We start from the raw sequence: 18,010 nt of genomic DNA on the forward strand, positions 1-18,010 counted from the left end.
GCCACTCACTTGGGACACTACAGTAGCCACGTGGCTGACCTCCCTGCCTCTACTCTAGCTACTACAGCGCAGCCGGAGTGATTCCGTACCAGTCAGTTATATTATGGGAACCGCCCCCCCCCCCCCCCCGTCTCAGCCCTCCAAGATTTTCCTCTGGGTAAGTTAATAAAGGGAAATCGCACTAAAATGGAGCCGGGAGGCCAGAAGGGAGAGCTCACATGGCATACCCCTCCACGTCAATCACAGGAAAAATTGACAATTACCGACCTCCACAGAAGAATCCTCAATAGGAGAGTGTCACCAGTAACAAGCCCCAAGAAGAACTCGCTTACCCTAACTCAGCCAATGAGAAACTGCCATCACCCTGAACTTTTGCCTTTCCCCAATAGACTTTCGTTCAAAACAACCCCTCCTAACTTCCTCCTTCTTGTCCTCAGCTTTGTTGGACTAGCTGATAATTTTTGCAGTAGTTTGCTTGTCCGAAATTGCAATTCTCTGCTATTCCCATTTTGCTGGTAAAATAACTGACTTTTACTTTTAGCATCAACATCCCCATCATCTTTAGGCCTCAGGTTACGTGTCACCTCCCCATAAATTCTCCCTGAGTTCCCACACCTGGGCTAGGAGGCCCTCCTAATTTGTTCCAGATATTCCCTCCAAGAGCACTTACTCCACCATATCCCCACAGCTTTGTTGAGCTCAATGAGGGCAGGAACTGTGTTTGTTGAATCCATCCCAGGCGCATGGCACATAGTAAATATTCCATAAAGAACTGGGAATGTACCATCCCCCCTTTCTATATTTCTGGACATATAATATTAACAGATCAGGGAACAAAATGCAAAAGAAAAAAAAGCCAGATACAATTCTGATCATTGTTTGGGGCTTATCTGGGGACTTCTCTCTACATTGTAAAGAATCACAGTTTGCCAAGCCATCTTATTTTCTTGTAAAACGGTGCCCTGCAGCAAAAATGAAGTTGTCTTTGTGTTTGTGCGTGGTCAAAGATGTGACTTGAGGGGGCGAGTGGCACACAGTACCCGAGCTTAGGGACCCAAGTTTACAAAGGGCGCAGGACCAGTTGCTTGGAGTGGCGATGACCAATCAGCCTTCGCTGTGGGCCAGAGCTGAAGGTGAAGGACTGCGCGGGTCGACACACGGACTAGTTCGATCCTGGCACAGCTATTTACAGCCACAGGCAGAAACTAATGTCAGGGGAGGAGTTTTCTGGGAAATGAAACCGAAACCTAAAGGGACAAAGTTTGCCACACTCAGTCGGGATGGGTCGAACAGCGGGAACAGATGAGCAGAGCTAAGAATGGCTGCGCTCGGCTCCTTCCCACTGCTGGTCGAAGGGTCCTGGGGCCCCGACCCCCCGGAGAACTTGAGCACCAAGTTGCAGATGTACTTCCAGAGCGCGAGGAGATCCGGAGGCGGGGATTGTGAGGTCCTCCAGGAACCCGGCACCCCGTCCCGCTTCCTGGTGTTCTTCCATCTAGAGGACGGTGAGGGGTGTAAGGGTGGGCGTGAGAGGGGACAACCGGGGTCTTCCCGCAGGGTAACTAGGAACCGGGGCGCACAGCGGGAGACCCCGCCCGGCTCCGGCAGCAGCCTTAAGGGAGGGAGGGCGCGGGGCTGCAGACCCGAAGAAGAGTGCGCGAGGGGCCATAAGCACTCCCAGCTGCTGCCTGGAGGTGGCGGCAGAACCGCGCAAGTGAGTTCTAAGGCTAAACTTGCAGCGCGATGAAACGGAAAAGAGTAGTGATAGGCTGCTTCACTCACCTCCTTTTACAAGGCGACCTACTGTGTTAGGGGCGGAGTTGCTATTCCATTGCAGTTTTTTTCCTTCCTATTAAAGCAGCTGTTCTAGAACTCCAAAGATTGATGGGAGCACGATTTGAAGGGAAGAGAAAATTTCCAGGGAGAGTCACACATCTAAACTGATTCCTGAGGGCCAATTCCGTTCCTGCAGGCAGGATATTGGGGAGGACTATTCCGATGGGAGCACACTGCATGGACAGGTGCTGGGGGCAGGGAAGCACGGGGCATCCTCAGGCGACATGCAGAGCGCCCTCAGGGAGGTTTGGGTTGAGTGGTGACTCTATTAATCTCCGTGTACAAGCAAGATCTGCAGATGGGGGCTGAGAAATTTCAGAAGGCTAAGCCGGGGCGGGGGTGGGGGGGGTGTACCTATATTTTAATAATCTTAGGCCTTCTGTCATTAAACCTCCTTCTTGTGAAGTGGTGGAGAGGAAATTAAGGCTAAGAGAAAGTTGGGTTGAGATGGTAGAGGACCTTGAATTACACCATAAAGACTATGAACTTTCCCCTAGGTAGGCAGAGGAGAGACATGTCCAAATATACTTTAACGAGATAAATTTGGTTGAAAATAAGTACCTTGACTTCTGTTGGGAGAGACCCTGGGAATCACTTTTAGGAGATCCATGCAATGTTCTAGGTTGAGGACAACTGAGTCCTTGAAACATGAAAATCAGCGTGCACATGGAAGATATGTATTCGTGTACTATTCTGGATTTGGTAACTGAGGTCAATGCTCTGAGAGAGAGGGACGGAGAGGGAGAGCCCCCCTTTTCTTCAGTTATTTTTTAGGTGGGGAATAAAAGGTGTTAAAGGAATGTGAGGAGTCAGTGGGATTTTCCTATAGGTCGTGAGATTCCCAGTGTTTCTGGGGTCACTTGGAGGAGGTATGAAAGTGTTGTCTAAAAGCACATTGGGTGTAAATATAGAAAGTTATTGGAGGGCTGCTTGCTGTTGATCTACACACAGAATCTTCATTGAGGGTGCGCTGGTACCTCTTCCCTCAGTTTCAGGGTGGTCCTTGGACTGGGAGCAGGGGTGACATTCTGAGTTTATGTGGGTTGGGAGTTTTGAGATCCCCTCAACCCTCACCCCAGGCAGTTGAGCGGCTGAGTTCTCCCCCCCACCCTTGCTGTTAGCTTTAGGAAAGAGAGGATAAGCACCCACCCAGTTATTATCTGCTGGGTCAAGACCAGGTCTGTAGTGAGAGGCCTGTGAGCTGCTGGTCCCGGAGCATGCGCTTTTTCCTTTGGAATCTCATAGGGGGAAGTGGACAAGCACTGATTCTACCTTCCCGTCGCTGGATCTGGAGAAGCATTTGAGCCAGAGGAGAGGCAATGAGGCTTACCAGAGAGAAACTGGCATGCTCTAAGCAGAGATCCGGAAAGGAAGAAATGAAACCCAGAGAGTAGAGGGGTTCCCCAGCGAAGTGTGTGTAGGGGGAGGCAGGTGGGGGACAGGAGACCTACTAGGCTCAGAGCCCTTAGGAAAACCAAGTACCGAGTTTTCCAAGGCCTCATTTCACTGAGGAATGCTCGGAAGAGCAGCTGTGCGATGTAAGCCATTTCCCCTGGACTTCATTTTCCTCAAGGAGTTTTACCACTTTGATTGCAACTGTCAACATCATAAGGGCCTGGCCCTTAGGGACACTTACCTCTTTAGAATCCTCTTAACCTCCCGAGTGGTTCTCAATTTGGGGCCACTGGCCTCTGCGTCTGACTCGCAACAGACTAAACAGACCCAATGCCTGGTGCCTCTTAGAGATTTAGGAACCCCGCGGGTGGGTGAGCGGGACTCTGTGTGCTTGACCAGCACTCCGGGGGGCCCTGGTGTGCTAAACTTTGGGAAGCCCCGTTGTTTGTTGCCAACCCTGAATGAACAAAAAAGGGAGATGATTAGTAGAAAATACCAACAGCATAAAAATACCAACAGCGCAAAATACACTTTTGTGTCAGTAACATCATTCTGTTCTAGCCCTGAACGCAGAAATGGTGGCAGTCTCCCCCACAGGCTTCCTTCCTCTCACCACCCAGCCCACCTCCCCTACCTCCGTCCCCAGGCTGCTCCAGCGGCCCCTCTTGTGGTACCCCCAGCACAGACAGCTCCAACTTAGTACAAATCGAAACCTTTTATGGGCAAAGGCCCTGGGGGCGGGGAAGAGGGGTGTGTGTGGCAGGAAGTGCCTATTCAGTTTCAGTTTCCTACCTGAGGAGCTATTGCCCCAGTAACAGGTTTCCAGAAATTTGCTAACCATGGTTGACCGCATGATCCTGGAGTCCCAGGATCGAGTCCCGCATCGGGCTCCCTGCTCGGCGGGGAGTCTGCTTCTCCCTCTGACCCTCCTCCCTCTCATGCTCTCTGTCTCTCATTCTCTCTCTCTCAAATAAATAAATAAAATCTTAAAAAAAAAAATTAAAAATTAAAAAAAAAAAAAAACAATGGTTGACCGCGCCCTCCCTCCCAGCGGTCCTGGTCCTCGGGCACTGGTTCTTCTGCAGGGATCCCCCCCACCCCCCACCCCAGGAAGTGGCCTCATCGGGTGCGAGGCACCGTGTAGCACTACTTTCTTCACATGATTCATATAGCAAGAATGAGCCCAACAGCACAGCTCTGTAGAAATTAGTGTATTGCTGGGACGCCTGGGTGGTTCAGTCGTTAAGCTTCTGCCTTTGGCTCAGGTCATGATCTCAGGGTCCTGGGATCGAGCCCCGCATCAGGCTCCCTGCTCAGTGGGGAGCTTTCTTCTCCCTCTCTCTCTGCCCCTCCCCCTGCTCATGCTTTCTCTCTCTCTTTCTCAAATAAATAAATAAAATCTAAAAAAAAAAAAAGAAGAAATTCGTGTATAGCAAACAGAAGTATTTGGAAGCTGTATCTTACTTTTAAATAGCTCACTCAATTTCTGAGAAGTCCAGTGTAAATTAACTTATTAAGCCCTGTTTCAGATGTGTGCATTTATCATCCTTTCAGGTCATAATTTGTCTTCTGATAATTTTCAGTCTGTTCGGGGTAGGGGAACCCATTTCCTCTTTAAGTAAAATTAAATGTCAGTGGTCTGAGGTTGGTGCAGAAGGGAGACTGTCCACATGGGAAAGGGTGGCTGGACATCAGGGTTTCAGCTCTTTTTCCTCCCAGATTCCCCTTGTCCTTGTGGCGGGTCACTTACTCCTATTGCTACTGTCTGCTCTCTTGAAATCCTCGTGCCCTGCATATTGTGCACAATCTCAGAACAGCTTTTGCATTTAGATGCCTGGATAAGATTCTCCCAAAGTCTAGGGGATTGTAAAAGGAATGCATCACAGAAGCCCACGACTCTAGACAACTTGGCTTACAAAAATTGACTTGTTCTCAGGCTTCAGGCTTCAGGGGTCATATGGGGTCCTCAGCCCTCCCGCTAGCTTAGGACAGCCCCTCAGGAGTCCACGTGAAAACATCTGCTATCTCATGAAGAGTGAAAGTAGAGTCTGGCGTTCTTTCTCATATTGTTTCTGGGGCCCGTTTCTGAGTTGGCATCCAGTGAAGGCCTCACACCTCCTGCCCTTTCGTGGATGATTGAGGTGGGAAAGCTATTCCAGCTCCTTCTTATGAAAGATTCCCTATATCCTTGGTCTTTCCACCCATCCACACCGGCATGCAAGATAGTGGCCCAACATGCACGTCAGAGCCACGTCTGGGAGGAGTAGGGCACTCTCAGAGGTTCCCCTTCACCCTGACCTCTTTGCACCAGCTGACTATGTTGAGCACGCCTCCTCCTCTAAACTGGCTCCTTGCTGGTTCTCCATGGCCTGAGATGCACTGATTTTCCTTTTCTCTCTCTGGCTGCTCCGGCTTATAATTATAAACTTACACTTGCATAGCTCTTGTGGGTGTTACAAAATTCATTCACAACACTGTTTCAAGGGAGGAAACAGACTCAAGAAGTTAAGATATTTTCTCAATGTCACTCATCTCGTTTTTGGCAGAGTTGGAATTTAAATCCAAGTCTTCGGACTCTTCTGTTCACTGTTCAGTTTTTTCACTACAACCCAGCTGTCTGCTGTGCTAATTCTTTTTTTCTTTTTAATTTCTCCCATCCCTTCTTTTCTACTCCTTTTACTATTGGATGTGAGGCTCTTATCATCACAGGTTAAGGAACTGAATGAAACAGCTTTTTCACTAGGCTCCTGGCCATTGTGCTCTTGGTCACTCAAATTGCCTTCCTAAAACACAGCTTTCATCGGGCCACGTCCCAGCACCCAGTCTTCTCTGGGTTCACCATGAGGCATACTTTGATTATTTCCCTTCACTTGTGGAATAAATATTGTTACCTTTCTTAGTGCCTCCTGAGCATTATGGACTGTACTAAGTCCTTTATAATGTTTTTTAATTTAATACATGTAACACCTATATAAGACAGTCTTCATTAATTACTTATTAATAGACAAGAAGACTGAGGCTTTGCAAGTAAGACTTATTAAGGAACATGCCCAGGGGTTAAAAAAAAATAAGGGTAAAGATGGGATTGAAACCCAGGTGTACTTGCTAAACTTTTCTTCTTTTCACCATACAAGGACTTGCTTGGGAAACTGACCAAGCCATTGATTGCAAATGATGAAGCCCTATGGAAATCATGAAATAATTTGATGAATAAAGATTGCTTGACAGTTTCTTCTTTTTTTTTTTTTTCAGTTCGGCAAAGAGTTCTGGAGACAAAGAACCATGAGTTGCTATGGCCAGGAATAGGAGCATTCCAGTTAACTGTCCAGTTGCCCACAGCCCCAGATGAAGTCCAGGATGTCTTTGAGGGGGAAATTCCAACAAAGGTAAGTCAAGGCGTGAGTAAAGGGAAGTAGGGTGTTCTGCCAAGCTGTGTGGGAAGAAAATCACAATATGGAGAATATAGTGGGATGAGAAGTATAAATCAAATTGGAATAGAAGGCACCTTACAGATGTGGAGGGAGTGAAAGCAGTCATGGGGAAGGTATGGAATAATGAAGGAGGGGGCGCTTTTTGTTTGATTTTAAAACACTTTCTGAAAAGTCAGAATTTGCAGATTATAATAAGGCTGCTTTGAGATGTAAATTTTTGAGTTTGTTTGGGTGCTTTTAACCTGGAACTTGCTCAGTTTGTTTTATTTTTACATCATTTTGAGGGGACAGAGATCCATACTACCTGTGCTATCTCCTTGACTGTAAAATGGGACAGTAATCCATTGGGTTGGTGGGTTGGTGGATCGTTGTGAGGATTAAATGAGACAATCTCTGTAAAGCACAAGGCACGGTGCTTGTTAATAGTAAACACTCAATAAACATTAAATGGGGAAAAGATTTAGGTGTTACCCCACACCGCAAGCACTTGGTGTTAATTGGGTTTTAGTAATTTGTGACTCATTTTTAGCAGTGATTCTTGTGCCAAGTGGATATGAGGTGCATTCAACAGCGTAAGTGCCAGAGCTTTTTATTATTGTTTCTAATGGCCCGATGTCTCCGGTCCAGTCCCAGGGACAGTTTCTCAATGTAAAGAAATTATTAGTCATTTCTTGATGCTACTCTATCGTTTGTTGGATTTCAGGAATTGGAGACCAAAGAACATGTCAAAGAACCAGGTAAGGGCAAAGAACTGAGATGGCTGACCTTCGCCAGTGGGTTTGCTTTCATTAAGGATGGCACTTGCGGGGCTCATCCTTCTCTTCTTGACTTCACAAAGCAGGGTGTGCTTAGCTTAGAGATGCCATCTGCTTACTCGCAGCCAGCTGTGCTGAGGGTGAGCACGGGGGGAGCCCCCTGAGATCTTAGGGCTCAGGTCAGAAGGATGGGAACAGATCTCTCTGTGGGGACTGGGAGACACCTTGCAATTGAAAGGAGGCGAAGAGGTGCCTGGGAGATGGTGATAAACTGACCTGTAGAGCCCGCCTGTGCCCAACTGCCATCGAGAAGCAAGGACACGATGTGTCAGCGTGTGTCCTGTGTGGCTAAGTCAGTTTCCGAGCACTGGGTCTGGAGGGCGCTGTCCTCTGGGGCCACAACAGGACGGTGGACAAAAGCTTCTACGTCCTGGGTGCGGGATGTGGGTGCAGCACCCCCAGAGCTCTTCTTATCCCTTCTGCTGTAGGAAACAGCCGCCACCTCATAACCCTTGTGGACTCTGCAGCTTTCCTAGTGTCTGGGTGTTGGCCTGCCATACCAGCTGCCACTTACTGAAGAGGCAGCTCGTTTTCCTGGCCAAGCATGCTCTTATAAAGGGGAGAGATGTCGACCTGTGCTGAATGGCTGGACAAGAGAGATAAAGTGATACGTTTATCCAGATCTTAGGGAAAAGGAATTCCGAAAAAATGTGTAAATTATTATCCTCTAAAACTGACACTGTTTTGAGAACATGTTTCCATTTTTGCAACTTTCTCTTTTGAAAATGGCAGTAGGCTGAGAGCTGCCTTTACTTGGCAAACCGACTGGAGAGGGATGTATGGATTGTTTTTACCTAACATGGAGGCACTATTCAGCCGTAGAATCTAGGATTCAAGGTTTTCTTAAGAAGCTCATGATTAGGGACGCCTGGGTGTCTCAGTCGGTTAAGCGTCTGCCTTCAGCTCAGGTCATGATCCCAGCATCCTGGGGTCGAGTCCTGTATCGGGCTCCTTGCTCAGAGGGGAGCCTGCTTCTCCCTCTGCCTGCAGCTCCCCTTGCTTGTGCTCTCTCTCTCTCCCTCTCTGACAAATAAATACATCTAAGGAAAAAAAAAAAAAAGCTCATGATTGTTATGTGATAGGAATCTTTTGTCTGTTTAGAGTAATTACTGCTTTCTATTCTTCAGATATGAAACAGGCTCAAGTAACTTCCAGTGTTCATTGGGACTCCCTAAATCCTTATCTATTTTTGGAAAACGCCTTATGTGCTGTACCCTCAAACTCAATTTTAGACCGGGAAGTGGTTTTATATTGGTACATTTATATCTGTACCATTTCCTGGGTCTAGACTTTAATCAAGTCTGTGTTTCTTATGATTTCATAGATTTTACCCTACTCTGTCTTAACTGATTTGTCAGCACTGTTTCAGATTTGCTTACAACACCAAGGGTATTCTCAGGAAGAGCCGTCCAGTCCCACTCCACCAATGGACTTTTCATTGTCCTGGAGACTTTAGACTCGTTTGCTGACCTGTTTTTACATGACCCAGACTCTAATGATAGTAAGCAGCCAGAAGTTGGGCCGTCTTTAACGAAGTACTTAATTGACCCCTTTAAGAGACATAAGAGGAGGTCCCTTGTCGAGTGGTTGCTCCACACTGAATCCTGACAGTGACCCCAAGGCTAGTACTTTTGAAATTAATTAGAATGATGTAGACAGTCTTCAGAACCGAGCAAAATCAGGGTGGAGGGTAGTTCCCTAATAGGTTCCACATTTCAGGGATGAGGAGAACAGAGAATACTGCACGCTGAGCGCACTGGGCATGCGCCAAACCCTGGGCATGAAGTTGAAGACGGATAAGCAGTTGACAGAGGAAGAATAGGTCAGTCAAGCCACACACCAACACCAGAGGATGTGGGCACTGAGCTAATGTCCTGTTCCAGGCTAAGCTGAATTGGGCTGGGTCTGCAAGGTGGAAACCAGCAATTGGAAGAACCTGTACAAGAGAGACATGCAAGAGCAGAGAGATACTGGTCACTTGTGCTCAGGAAATTCTGGCTTTTTCAACTCTATACTTCCAGCCTGGACTCTCTTCTAAATTCCAGACCTCGTGTCCGACCTTCCCGTTGGAAAATATGTTAAAGCCACCATGTCAAAGCCACCTGAGTCTTCTTCCTCACACCAGTACCCTTTCTGTCTTCCTTATTTCTCTTGAAGTACTCAACCAGTCTGCCCATCACCTACTGGAAACTTCAGTCATCTCTTTTCTTTAAGCCTTCGTGTATGTTAGTCACAGAGACTTAATACTTTTTTTTTTTTTTTAAGATTTCCTCATCTGTCCCTCCCTCATACCAGGCTGCCATTATTACCTCACAAATCCAGCATGGCAGGAGCACCCTGCTTGGTCTCTCTGTATCTGATGTCCTTTTCCTTAAATCTGACCGGCCCTTTTACTATTGCTAAATGTCCTGTCCTCCTTATCACAGAAACCTTCCACAACTCACCCTTCCTACCGACTGCAGGATAAAGTCCACACCACGTTCCTGATGAAGCCAACTTTTCTGGCCTAATTTCTTACATCTACACCTAAGTGCTCCTTGAGCTTCATCAGTCAGACCACCATTTCCTAAGTAGTTTGGCGCAGTCTTGGCACTCTGCCTGTACTTCTGTGGGCCCCAATCCCCAATATCCCACTTCTCTCTATCTAAACTCTAGAGAGCTTTCAAGATCCACTCAGCTTCCCCTTTTCCTGAAGCCTTTCCGAAGCAGCCCAGTCGCCTCTGTGTCTCTCGGACTCCTGGCTGGATTATTGATGCTCTTTATTTGGCAGTCAACAAAGCCTCTCTTGTGATGAAGCTTCTAATAGTCATACGGTTATAAAACCATGTAGCTGGAAAGGCTCTTACCATTCAGTTCATCCAGGACTCCTTTGTAAAGAGACTTGCCTGAGGTCACATGGCTAAAGAGTGGCAGAGTCAAGGGTTGAACTCAGACAACCTCACCCCCAGCTCAGCGGTCCTTCTGCTTTGTCACACCTCTCTCATTGAATGCTCTGGTATTATTGAATACTTAAGCTATTTTTAATTTGGTGTGAGTGTGTGGTGTTACATTCCACACGTAACAGGAGTATGTGTCAGGATCACCTAACTGCTGTAACAAACAACCCCCCAAATCATAGGTCAGTGTCGTCAGCAGCTGGGGAAGGGGGCAGGCTAGACTGCTTCAGGAATCCCAGGTTCCTTCCATCTTTTGACAAGATTACTTTTGATACGTGGCCTTCAAAGTCACTGCAAAGGAGAATGGAAATTCACATAAAGAAGATTTGTACTTGCCAGGCGTGGAAGTGCAATTCACACTTTCACCCCTATTCCATTAGCCACATGAACTTGGCTGTGGGAAGTCTGGGAAATGTTGCCCAGAAAGAAAACAAAATGGATTTGTTGAGCACGTAGCATTTTACTCTGCCGTGATAAACATTTACAAATGTCAGTTCCTTTTGTCATTTGACTTGTATACCTCCATTAGAAAACCTGTAAGTTCCTTATCTGATGTTTTCTGTATGCACCCCTCTCCACACCTCCAGTGCCTTGAACATAATAAGGGCCCCAGTTGAACAGTCACTCACAGAATGTCTAAAGATTATATCATATGCATCATGCTGCACTGGGCAAGTATAGAGTGGGACTGACCTGATGCATAGATGGAACTCACGTAGGGCCAAAAATGGAGAGGAACAAGCTGGCTGGGAGGATTGCTGTTCGGTGAGCTTGATGTATACATACAGCTCTCTAGGCCATTTTACTTTCTATGTGTGTTCCTTAGTCATTCAACGAGTATCCTTTTTTATCTTCAGTGATGAAAACGTATTACTTTTCAGAGCATCATATGTTACATGTCATCAGATATTCTTGCTTTCCTCCAGTGGCCCAAACAGTAAATCTCTGATTCAGCACTCTTGAGCCTCAAGTATATACTAGGTACCAGCAATACAAGGATGAATAAACATGTCCCTTGCTTTTGAGAAGCTGAATTCAGTAACTGTATAAGGTGCTTGATGGAAGCATATGTCAAAGGCTATGAAAGACAGGTTCCTCAAAGAGACAAGGCAGAAAAGGGCATACTAAAAATCAAACTTAACAATAATAGTTAAATGTTACATTTTATTTTTAACTAAATTAAGCAAAAAGCCTTCTCAGATCTTTTTTATTTGACTTAGCCAAGAGATTGAAAAGGAAAGAGGACAGTGTCTTATGATAATTTGCTAAGACCATGATAGACAAATGTAACATCTTGTACCTATTTTGTCCTTCTAAAATCAGATGTGTCAGAAGAACTGGATATAAAACTTACTCCCAGTAGAAGATCGGAGAAAATGGAAGATACCTCAGAAGAGTGTGAAAATACAGCCTCTTCGGTTGCATTTGAAAATCTCAAGACAAATGTAACTGATATAATGTTAATCTTGATAGTGGAGAATGTAACTGGCCTGTCCAATGATGCTTTTCAAGTGGAAGTATTACGAGATTTTGACGTTGCTGTAGTTACCTTTCTAACACATGTGGGTAAGATCAAATGATACTGCATTTGCCAATCTTCTTTGCGCCCCACTTTGGGATTTGAGACATCCAGGTAATGGAATGACTCTGAAAGCTTGACTTTTTCTCGTAGCTAGTAAGAAAGGACTTCAGGATAATATAGATGCTTTTTTATTTTGAAAGAGAAGCAAATTTGTTTTAAAACGAAATTCTGGTATGTTCAGTAAATCAGACTTCATTGTATGAGGGTGTGTGTGTGTGTGAGAGAGAGAGAGAGAAACAGAGAGACAGAGAGAGAGAGATAACACACCCAAACAGAAATCTAAAGTCTAAGGTTATAAAAGTGATTCCAAGCAGAAGATTCAGCATCTTTACATGCGTTATCTCACTGGGAGAAGTAAATACTGATCTGTGTTACCAAACTGGACTTATTGGAATGTAGTAATGTTGATAATAGCAGACACTCATATAGAGATACTGTAAGTCAGGTACTATGCTAAGCTCATTACATGTGTTAATTCATTTGTTCCTTTTAACAACCTTTTGAGATCATTGTTTTTCCTCCTCATTTTACAGTTGAGGAGACAAAGAGGTGCAGAGATGCTAATAAATTCTTAGATTTGAACCCCATGGCCCACCTCTACACAGCCTCTTCTCTTATGTCCTTTACCATGTATTTCCTTAGTACTTTCATGGTCATCCCACATGCAGGAGAGGAAGTGCATGGGATGCAGGAAATGAGTGCTCTTCAAGGTCCGTGTGAGGAGTCATGTCCAGAAGGACCAGGCAGTTTTCCAATCCGAGCCCTCACTGTTCCATGGCCATGGCAGGAGGATGGTCATGAAGTCAAAATTCTAGCTCCACCATTTGACTAATTATCAGAGCTTGTCCAGGTTACTCCCCTCTGTACTTGACTTCTCTCCTCCATAGACTAGAGGAAAAAATACCTACCTGATACAGCTTTTAAGAGGATTAAATGAGACAATGTGTGCAAAGCTGCTCTTAATATAGTCCCTGATGCATAGTAAGGACTCAATGAAGGGAGCTATTCTCATGTCAGTTTTATAATTATTTCTTAAAAAAGAAGAACTGAGTGGACTTGCTTTTGTTCATTAATCAAAAATCTTAAATACCTACTATGTGCCAGGCACTTGTTTAGGTGCTGTGGGTACACAGATGAATAATTCTTGGTTCCTGATCTTGAGGAACTCCTATGGAGTTGGAGACCCATATGTAAATGAAAAATGAAGATGCTAGAGAAGCTGCCTCCCTCCGCTGTGAACGGCAGGCTCTGGGGAATGGGAGGAAAGGGGATCCAAACAAGGTGGCTTGGTTTTGCCTTGCTTACTCCCTTCTATGAAGTTTATACTCCACTGGTCCCAGTCTCCCAGGTCCCCAGTACACTGTTATTTCCTGCCACTGCTCTTCTCTCTGCGGGAAACGTTTCCTCCCCTAATCTATAAGCTAAACTCTGCTCTGTCCTTCAAAACTCAGATCAGCAACCACTTACCCTGACAATCCTTGTGGGATTCCCAGTATTTGTCTTCCTGCGTCATCTGATCCCACAATAGGCCATTTGTGTGCTTTCAAGACCCGCCTCCCCACTCCTGGATGGTGAATTTTCTTTTTTCTATTTTTTTTAAAGATTTTATTTATGTATTTGACAGAGAGAGAGACAGCGAGAGAGGGAACACAAGCAGGGGGAGCGGGAGAGGGAGAAGCCGGCTTCCCGCTGAGCAGGGAGCCCAAAGCAAAGTGGGGCTCCATCCCAGGACCCCGGGATCCAGACCTGAGCCGAAGACAGGCGCTTAACGACTGAGCGACCCAGGCGCCCCGAATATTCGTATTTTCTTTTTTTTTTTTTTTAAAGATTTTATTTTTGTTTATTTGACAGAGAGGGACACAGCGAGAGAGGGGACACAAGCAGGGGGAGTGGGAGAGGGAGAAGCAGGCTTCCCGCAGAGCAGGGAGCCCGATGCGGGGCTCGATCCCAGGACCCTGAGATCATGACCTGAGCCGAAGGCAGACGCTTAACCGACTGAGCCACCCAGGCGCCCCTAGATGGTGAATTTTCAAGGACTTGTTATATTCATCTCTCTATCTCCAGATCCTAGCACAGTGCCTGGCACATCATGAGCCCACCGTCGATATTTATTAATTTGAATGGGATAATCAGGCTGAGTCTTGAAGGAGGAATAGGACAGGATTAAAAAAAAATCGGAGAAGGGCATTTCAGGTACAGGTAACTATATATAGTGAGGCAAAAGAGAATAGGGTTTTCAAAATAATGACTAGTTTTTGTGGCAACAAGGAAAATAAAATGAATGGCAGAGAATAACCAGAGGTGATGTTTGGAAATTAGTTTGGAGTCAAATAGCCAACCAAGGGCATTTTAAGCCTAGCTAAGGAGCGTGAACTGATGTCTGCGGGTAATGGGGAGCCATTGTAGGACTTGAGAAAGGAGGGGAGTGAGGAGATTTGTACTGTAGACAGAGCACTCGGGTAGGACGTCAAGAGGGGTTGGAGAGAGCTGTGCCTGCAATCAGGAACACAGCTCCGTGGCAGTATGCCAGGTAAAACGTTCACATGTATGTTTGTTACTGCTCAGAGACCGGGAGTTGTAAGAACGTAAATTCTCATATAGAAATGAAAATCTTGGGGTGCCTGGGTGGCTCAGTGGGTTAAGTGTCTGCCTTCGGCTTGGGTCGTGGTCCCAGGGTCCTGGGATGGAGCCCCACGTCGGGCTCCCTGCTCGGCGGAGCCTGCTTCTCCCGTTCCTCCCTGCTTATGCTCTCTCTGTCCATATCTGTCTCTCTCTCTCAAATAAATAAAATCTTTAAAAAAAAAAAAAAAGAAATGAAAATCTTGCCTCTAAAAATTGAGTGCTTAGCTATCTCCTTTATCTCAATTAATATCCAGTTTCTTTTGTATAACATAAAGGTATGATCATAATTTTCTAATGGATGGATGGATTAATTGATTGATTTTGATTTGTAGATGCTGTGACATTTGTTAATGATTGTCCCAGGCACCACTTAGTGAAACAACTCCAGCTTTCTCCAAGACTTCTAGAAGTGACGAAAACAATCAGGGTTGAAAACCTGCCACCTGGTGTTGATGACTATAATCTGAAATGCTTATTTGAAAATCCTCAAAATGGAGGAGGAAGAATTGCCAGTATTGAGTGTTTGCCTGAAGAGAATTCGGCTCTGATTGAGTTTTTTGACAAAAAAGGTAATATCTATGAGCCTGATTTTGTGAACCTACCTCACATGATCTAAGCCCTTTTAGCAGATCTTATCAGTTATCAGTTGAGTTCTGATGCATTTTATTTTTTATTCATAAATTTCACTGGAAATCCATTAGTAATCCTGCTCATCTGGGATATGATCATTAATGAGTCCAGTGATTTAAACTTTAGAGAAGCAGGGCCGAGTTTTGAAAGATATAAGGAGATTCTCTCATGAGTCTCTACCTATAGTGAAAAATCCATAATTCTTAGACTCTTTGAAATACTGTATTAAAAAAAAGATGATCTGTGTTTTAGCTGTCTACTTGGTAGAAATTCTCAAGTTCATCCCAACAAGGCTAGGTAAAGAAATACTCAGAAACACATACACTTCCTGTGAAGTATCACTACTTCCCCCTTTCACGTGTCAGTCTCATCATTCAGAAATTCATAGGGGTGGTTAATGGCATCCAGCGGATGCCTGCTGGATTGTTCTTTGCAGCAACCCCGTGAAAACCATGTTCAGCTGAACCTCAGGGAAACACCTCTAAGGGTTTTGTAGATATTAGATTGCCAGTTCTCGGAGGCATGTACAGTCAGCTTGGAGATTCCACTTGATGTTCAGAGGTGAAGGCAGAGGCGTGGGAATTAGGGGGCCAGCCTTCTTAGGGAGAGAAGGAACAGTGGGTTTGGGACTAACAGGGGGAGCATGAGACACGATCACATGGTATTCCACCCATTGAAGATAAACTGCTCCGTGGGGGATCCGTGGAGGAAACTCCCTTTGGCTTTGAGGAGCTGCGGAAACTGGGGTGAAGATACGCTTTGGATTAAAATGGAATGAAAGTCCTAGTGTTCCTTGAGCAGGGGGACAAAAGAGGAGCTTCTGTCACAATTTCTTTCAATCTCCCCGAGCCTGGGCCTGGGCCCAGGGAGAGAGCTCCAGAAAGCTGCCTACTCTAGAAGTGAGCCTCCCGTTTATGGTGGGGCTTCGAACCTCTTGAAGGCCTGGGGCAGTTGGGTGTGTCCTCAGAGTGTCTACATTACATTTGTATGACTATTTAATTAGGGTTGTTTTATGCAGAGCCATGTCTGGGAGCAGTAGGGCACTCTCAAAGCTCCCCTGCATCCTGACCTCTTTGTACCATCTGACTATGTTGACCATGCCTCCTCGTCTAAACTCACGAACTCTCTGTTTTCCGTGGTCTGAGATATACCGATTTTCCCTTTCTTTCTGTGGCCGCTCCTTCTTATAATCATGACTTACATTTGCATAGCTCTGCAGGGTGCTGCAAAGTGCATTCGCAGACACTGCTTTGTGGGCATTGTTATTACTGTAATCCCTGTTTTACAAATGAGAAACAGGCACTGAAAGGTCAAATAACTGGACTAAGTTTACACAGCTAGTGTAGTGACAGAGCCAGGATTTGAACCTGGCTAGTCTGGCCCTTAATCTGTGCTCTTAAGGTCTCCATTCTTTGCCAATCACCTGCTCACCTATAACATTAATTTTTCTTGGGGCACCTGGGTGGCTCAGTCGGTTAGGCGTCTGCCTTCAGCTCAGGTCATGATCTCAGGGTCCTGGGATCGAGCCCCGCATTGGGCTCCCTGCTCGGCAGGGAGTCTGCCGCTCCCTCTCCCTCTGCTACTCTCTCTCTCTCTGTCAAGTAAATAAATAAAATCTTTTAAAAAAAACCCAAAACATTAATTTTTCTTAGGGGCTATTATTAGTAAGGAGGCCAACTGTAGTTAAAGCTGGATTAAAAACATAATTTATTTAGCAGTCTAAATTTATGTAGATGATTTGAGAGGAATAAGTTAGGCACTTACTCTGGAATTATTTTGTTCAATTTATAAAATCTGATTCACAAAATCTTAAGGAAAAGAACTCTTATCTAATACCTACTCTAGGTAAGATCTTTTGCTGTGTTTTCTGCCACAGTAGCTCACTGAATCCTAGTAATGCTGTGCATATAGTTACTTTTTCTTGAAGAGGAGGAAACAGGAAGGTGACATCTGTGATGGTTCTTCAGTCAGACAGATCAGAGTTCAAATCCTGGCTTTGGTGCTTACTAGCTTTGTGATCTTGGGCAAATTACTTTATTACTTTACTTATTTATTATTATATATATTTTAAGATTTATTTATTTATTTATTTTAGAGAAAGAGAGCACAAGTGGAGGGGCAGAGGGAGCGGGAGAGAGAGAGAGAACCTCAAGCAGATTCCACACTGAGCACAGAGCCTGAGGTGGGGCTTGATCTCACAACCCCAAGGAAATGACCTAAGCCAAAACCAAGAACTGGACGCTTAATGGACTGTGCCACCCAGGCGCCCCTATATATATTTTTACTGAAGTATAGTTGACACACAATGTTACAATAGTCTCAGGTGTACAACATAGCGATTCAACAACTCTGTATGCTCTGCTCCCAAGTGTAGCTACCATCTGTCACCATGCAGCGCTATCACAATATCATTGATTCTGTTCCCTCTGCTGTACCTTTCCTCCCTGTAACTTACTCATTCCATAACTGGAAGCTTATATCTCCCAATCCCCTTTATCCATTTATCACAGTGGCTGCACCAGTTTGCATTCTCACCAACAGTGCATGAGGGTTCCTTTTTCTCCATATCCTCACCAGCACTTGTTATTTCTTGTCTTTTTGATACTGGCCATTCTCACTGGTGTGAGGTAGTATCTCATCGTAGTTTTGATCTGTGTTTCCCTAATGATTAGTGATGTTGAGCATCTTTTCATGCGTGTCTATTGGCTATCTGTATGTCTTCTTCGGAGAAATGCTTATTCAGGTCCACTGTTGGGCAAGTTA

The 18,010-nt window shown here is 45.3% G+C and overlaps 1 protein-coding gene and 1 long non-coding RNA gene across 3 annotated transcripts in view; one reads left to right on the forward strand and one right to left on the reverse strand.

Annotated features, from left to right (window-relative positions):
* Nucleotides 1–1,113: 1,113 nt before the first annotated feature.
* Nucleotides 1,114–7,833, reverse strand: LOC135361571 (uncharacterized). The gene is made up of 3 exons (XR_010405013.1): nucleotides 7,694–7,833; nucleotides 3,473–3,688; nucleotides 1,114–1,247 (listed from the first exon to the last, which is right to left on the reverse strand). It is a non-coding gene; the product is annotated as an uncharacterized LOC135361571 (long non-coding RNA).
* The window catches only part of PARP14 (poly(ADP-ribose) polymerase family member 14), a 40,663-nt gene continuing 23,869 nt past the window's right edge, over nucleotides 1,217–18,010 (forward strand). The window contains exons 1-5 of one of the 2 annotated variants that reach the window (XM_045902998.3): nucleotides 1,217–1,505; nucleotides 6,484–6,617; nucleotides 7,366–7,399; nucleotides 11,737–11,979; nucleotides 14,950–15,186. In XM_045902998.3, coding sequence (XP_045758954.1) covers nucleotides 1,319–1,505; nucleotides 6,484–6,617; nucleotides 7,366–7,399; nucleotides 11,737–11,979; nucleotides 14,950–15,186 — 835 coding nt within the window. In that variant the 5' untranslated portion in view covers nucleotides 1,217–1,318. The remainder of the gene's footprint in view (nucleotides 1,506–6,483; nucleotides 6,618–7,365; nucleotides 7,400–11,736; nucleotides 11,980–14,949; nucleotides 15,187–18,010) is intronic. The other variant, XM_045902997.3, reaches the window with a different exon arrangement.

This window comes from Mirounga angustirostris, unplaced genomic scaffold (genome assembly GCF_029215605.1).
Source record: "Mirounga angustirostris isolate CCGP_5_RB_7025 unplaced genomic scaffold, mMirAng1.0.hap1 SCAF_1, whole genome shotgun sequence".
Taxonomy (NCBI): domain Eukaryota; kingdom Metazoa; phylum Chordata; class Mammalia; order Carnivora; family Phocidae; genus Mirounga; species Mirounga angustirostris.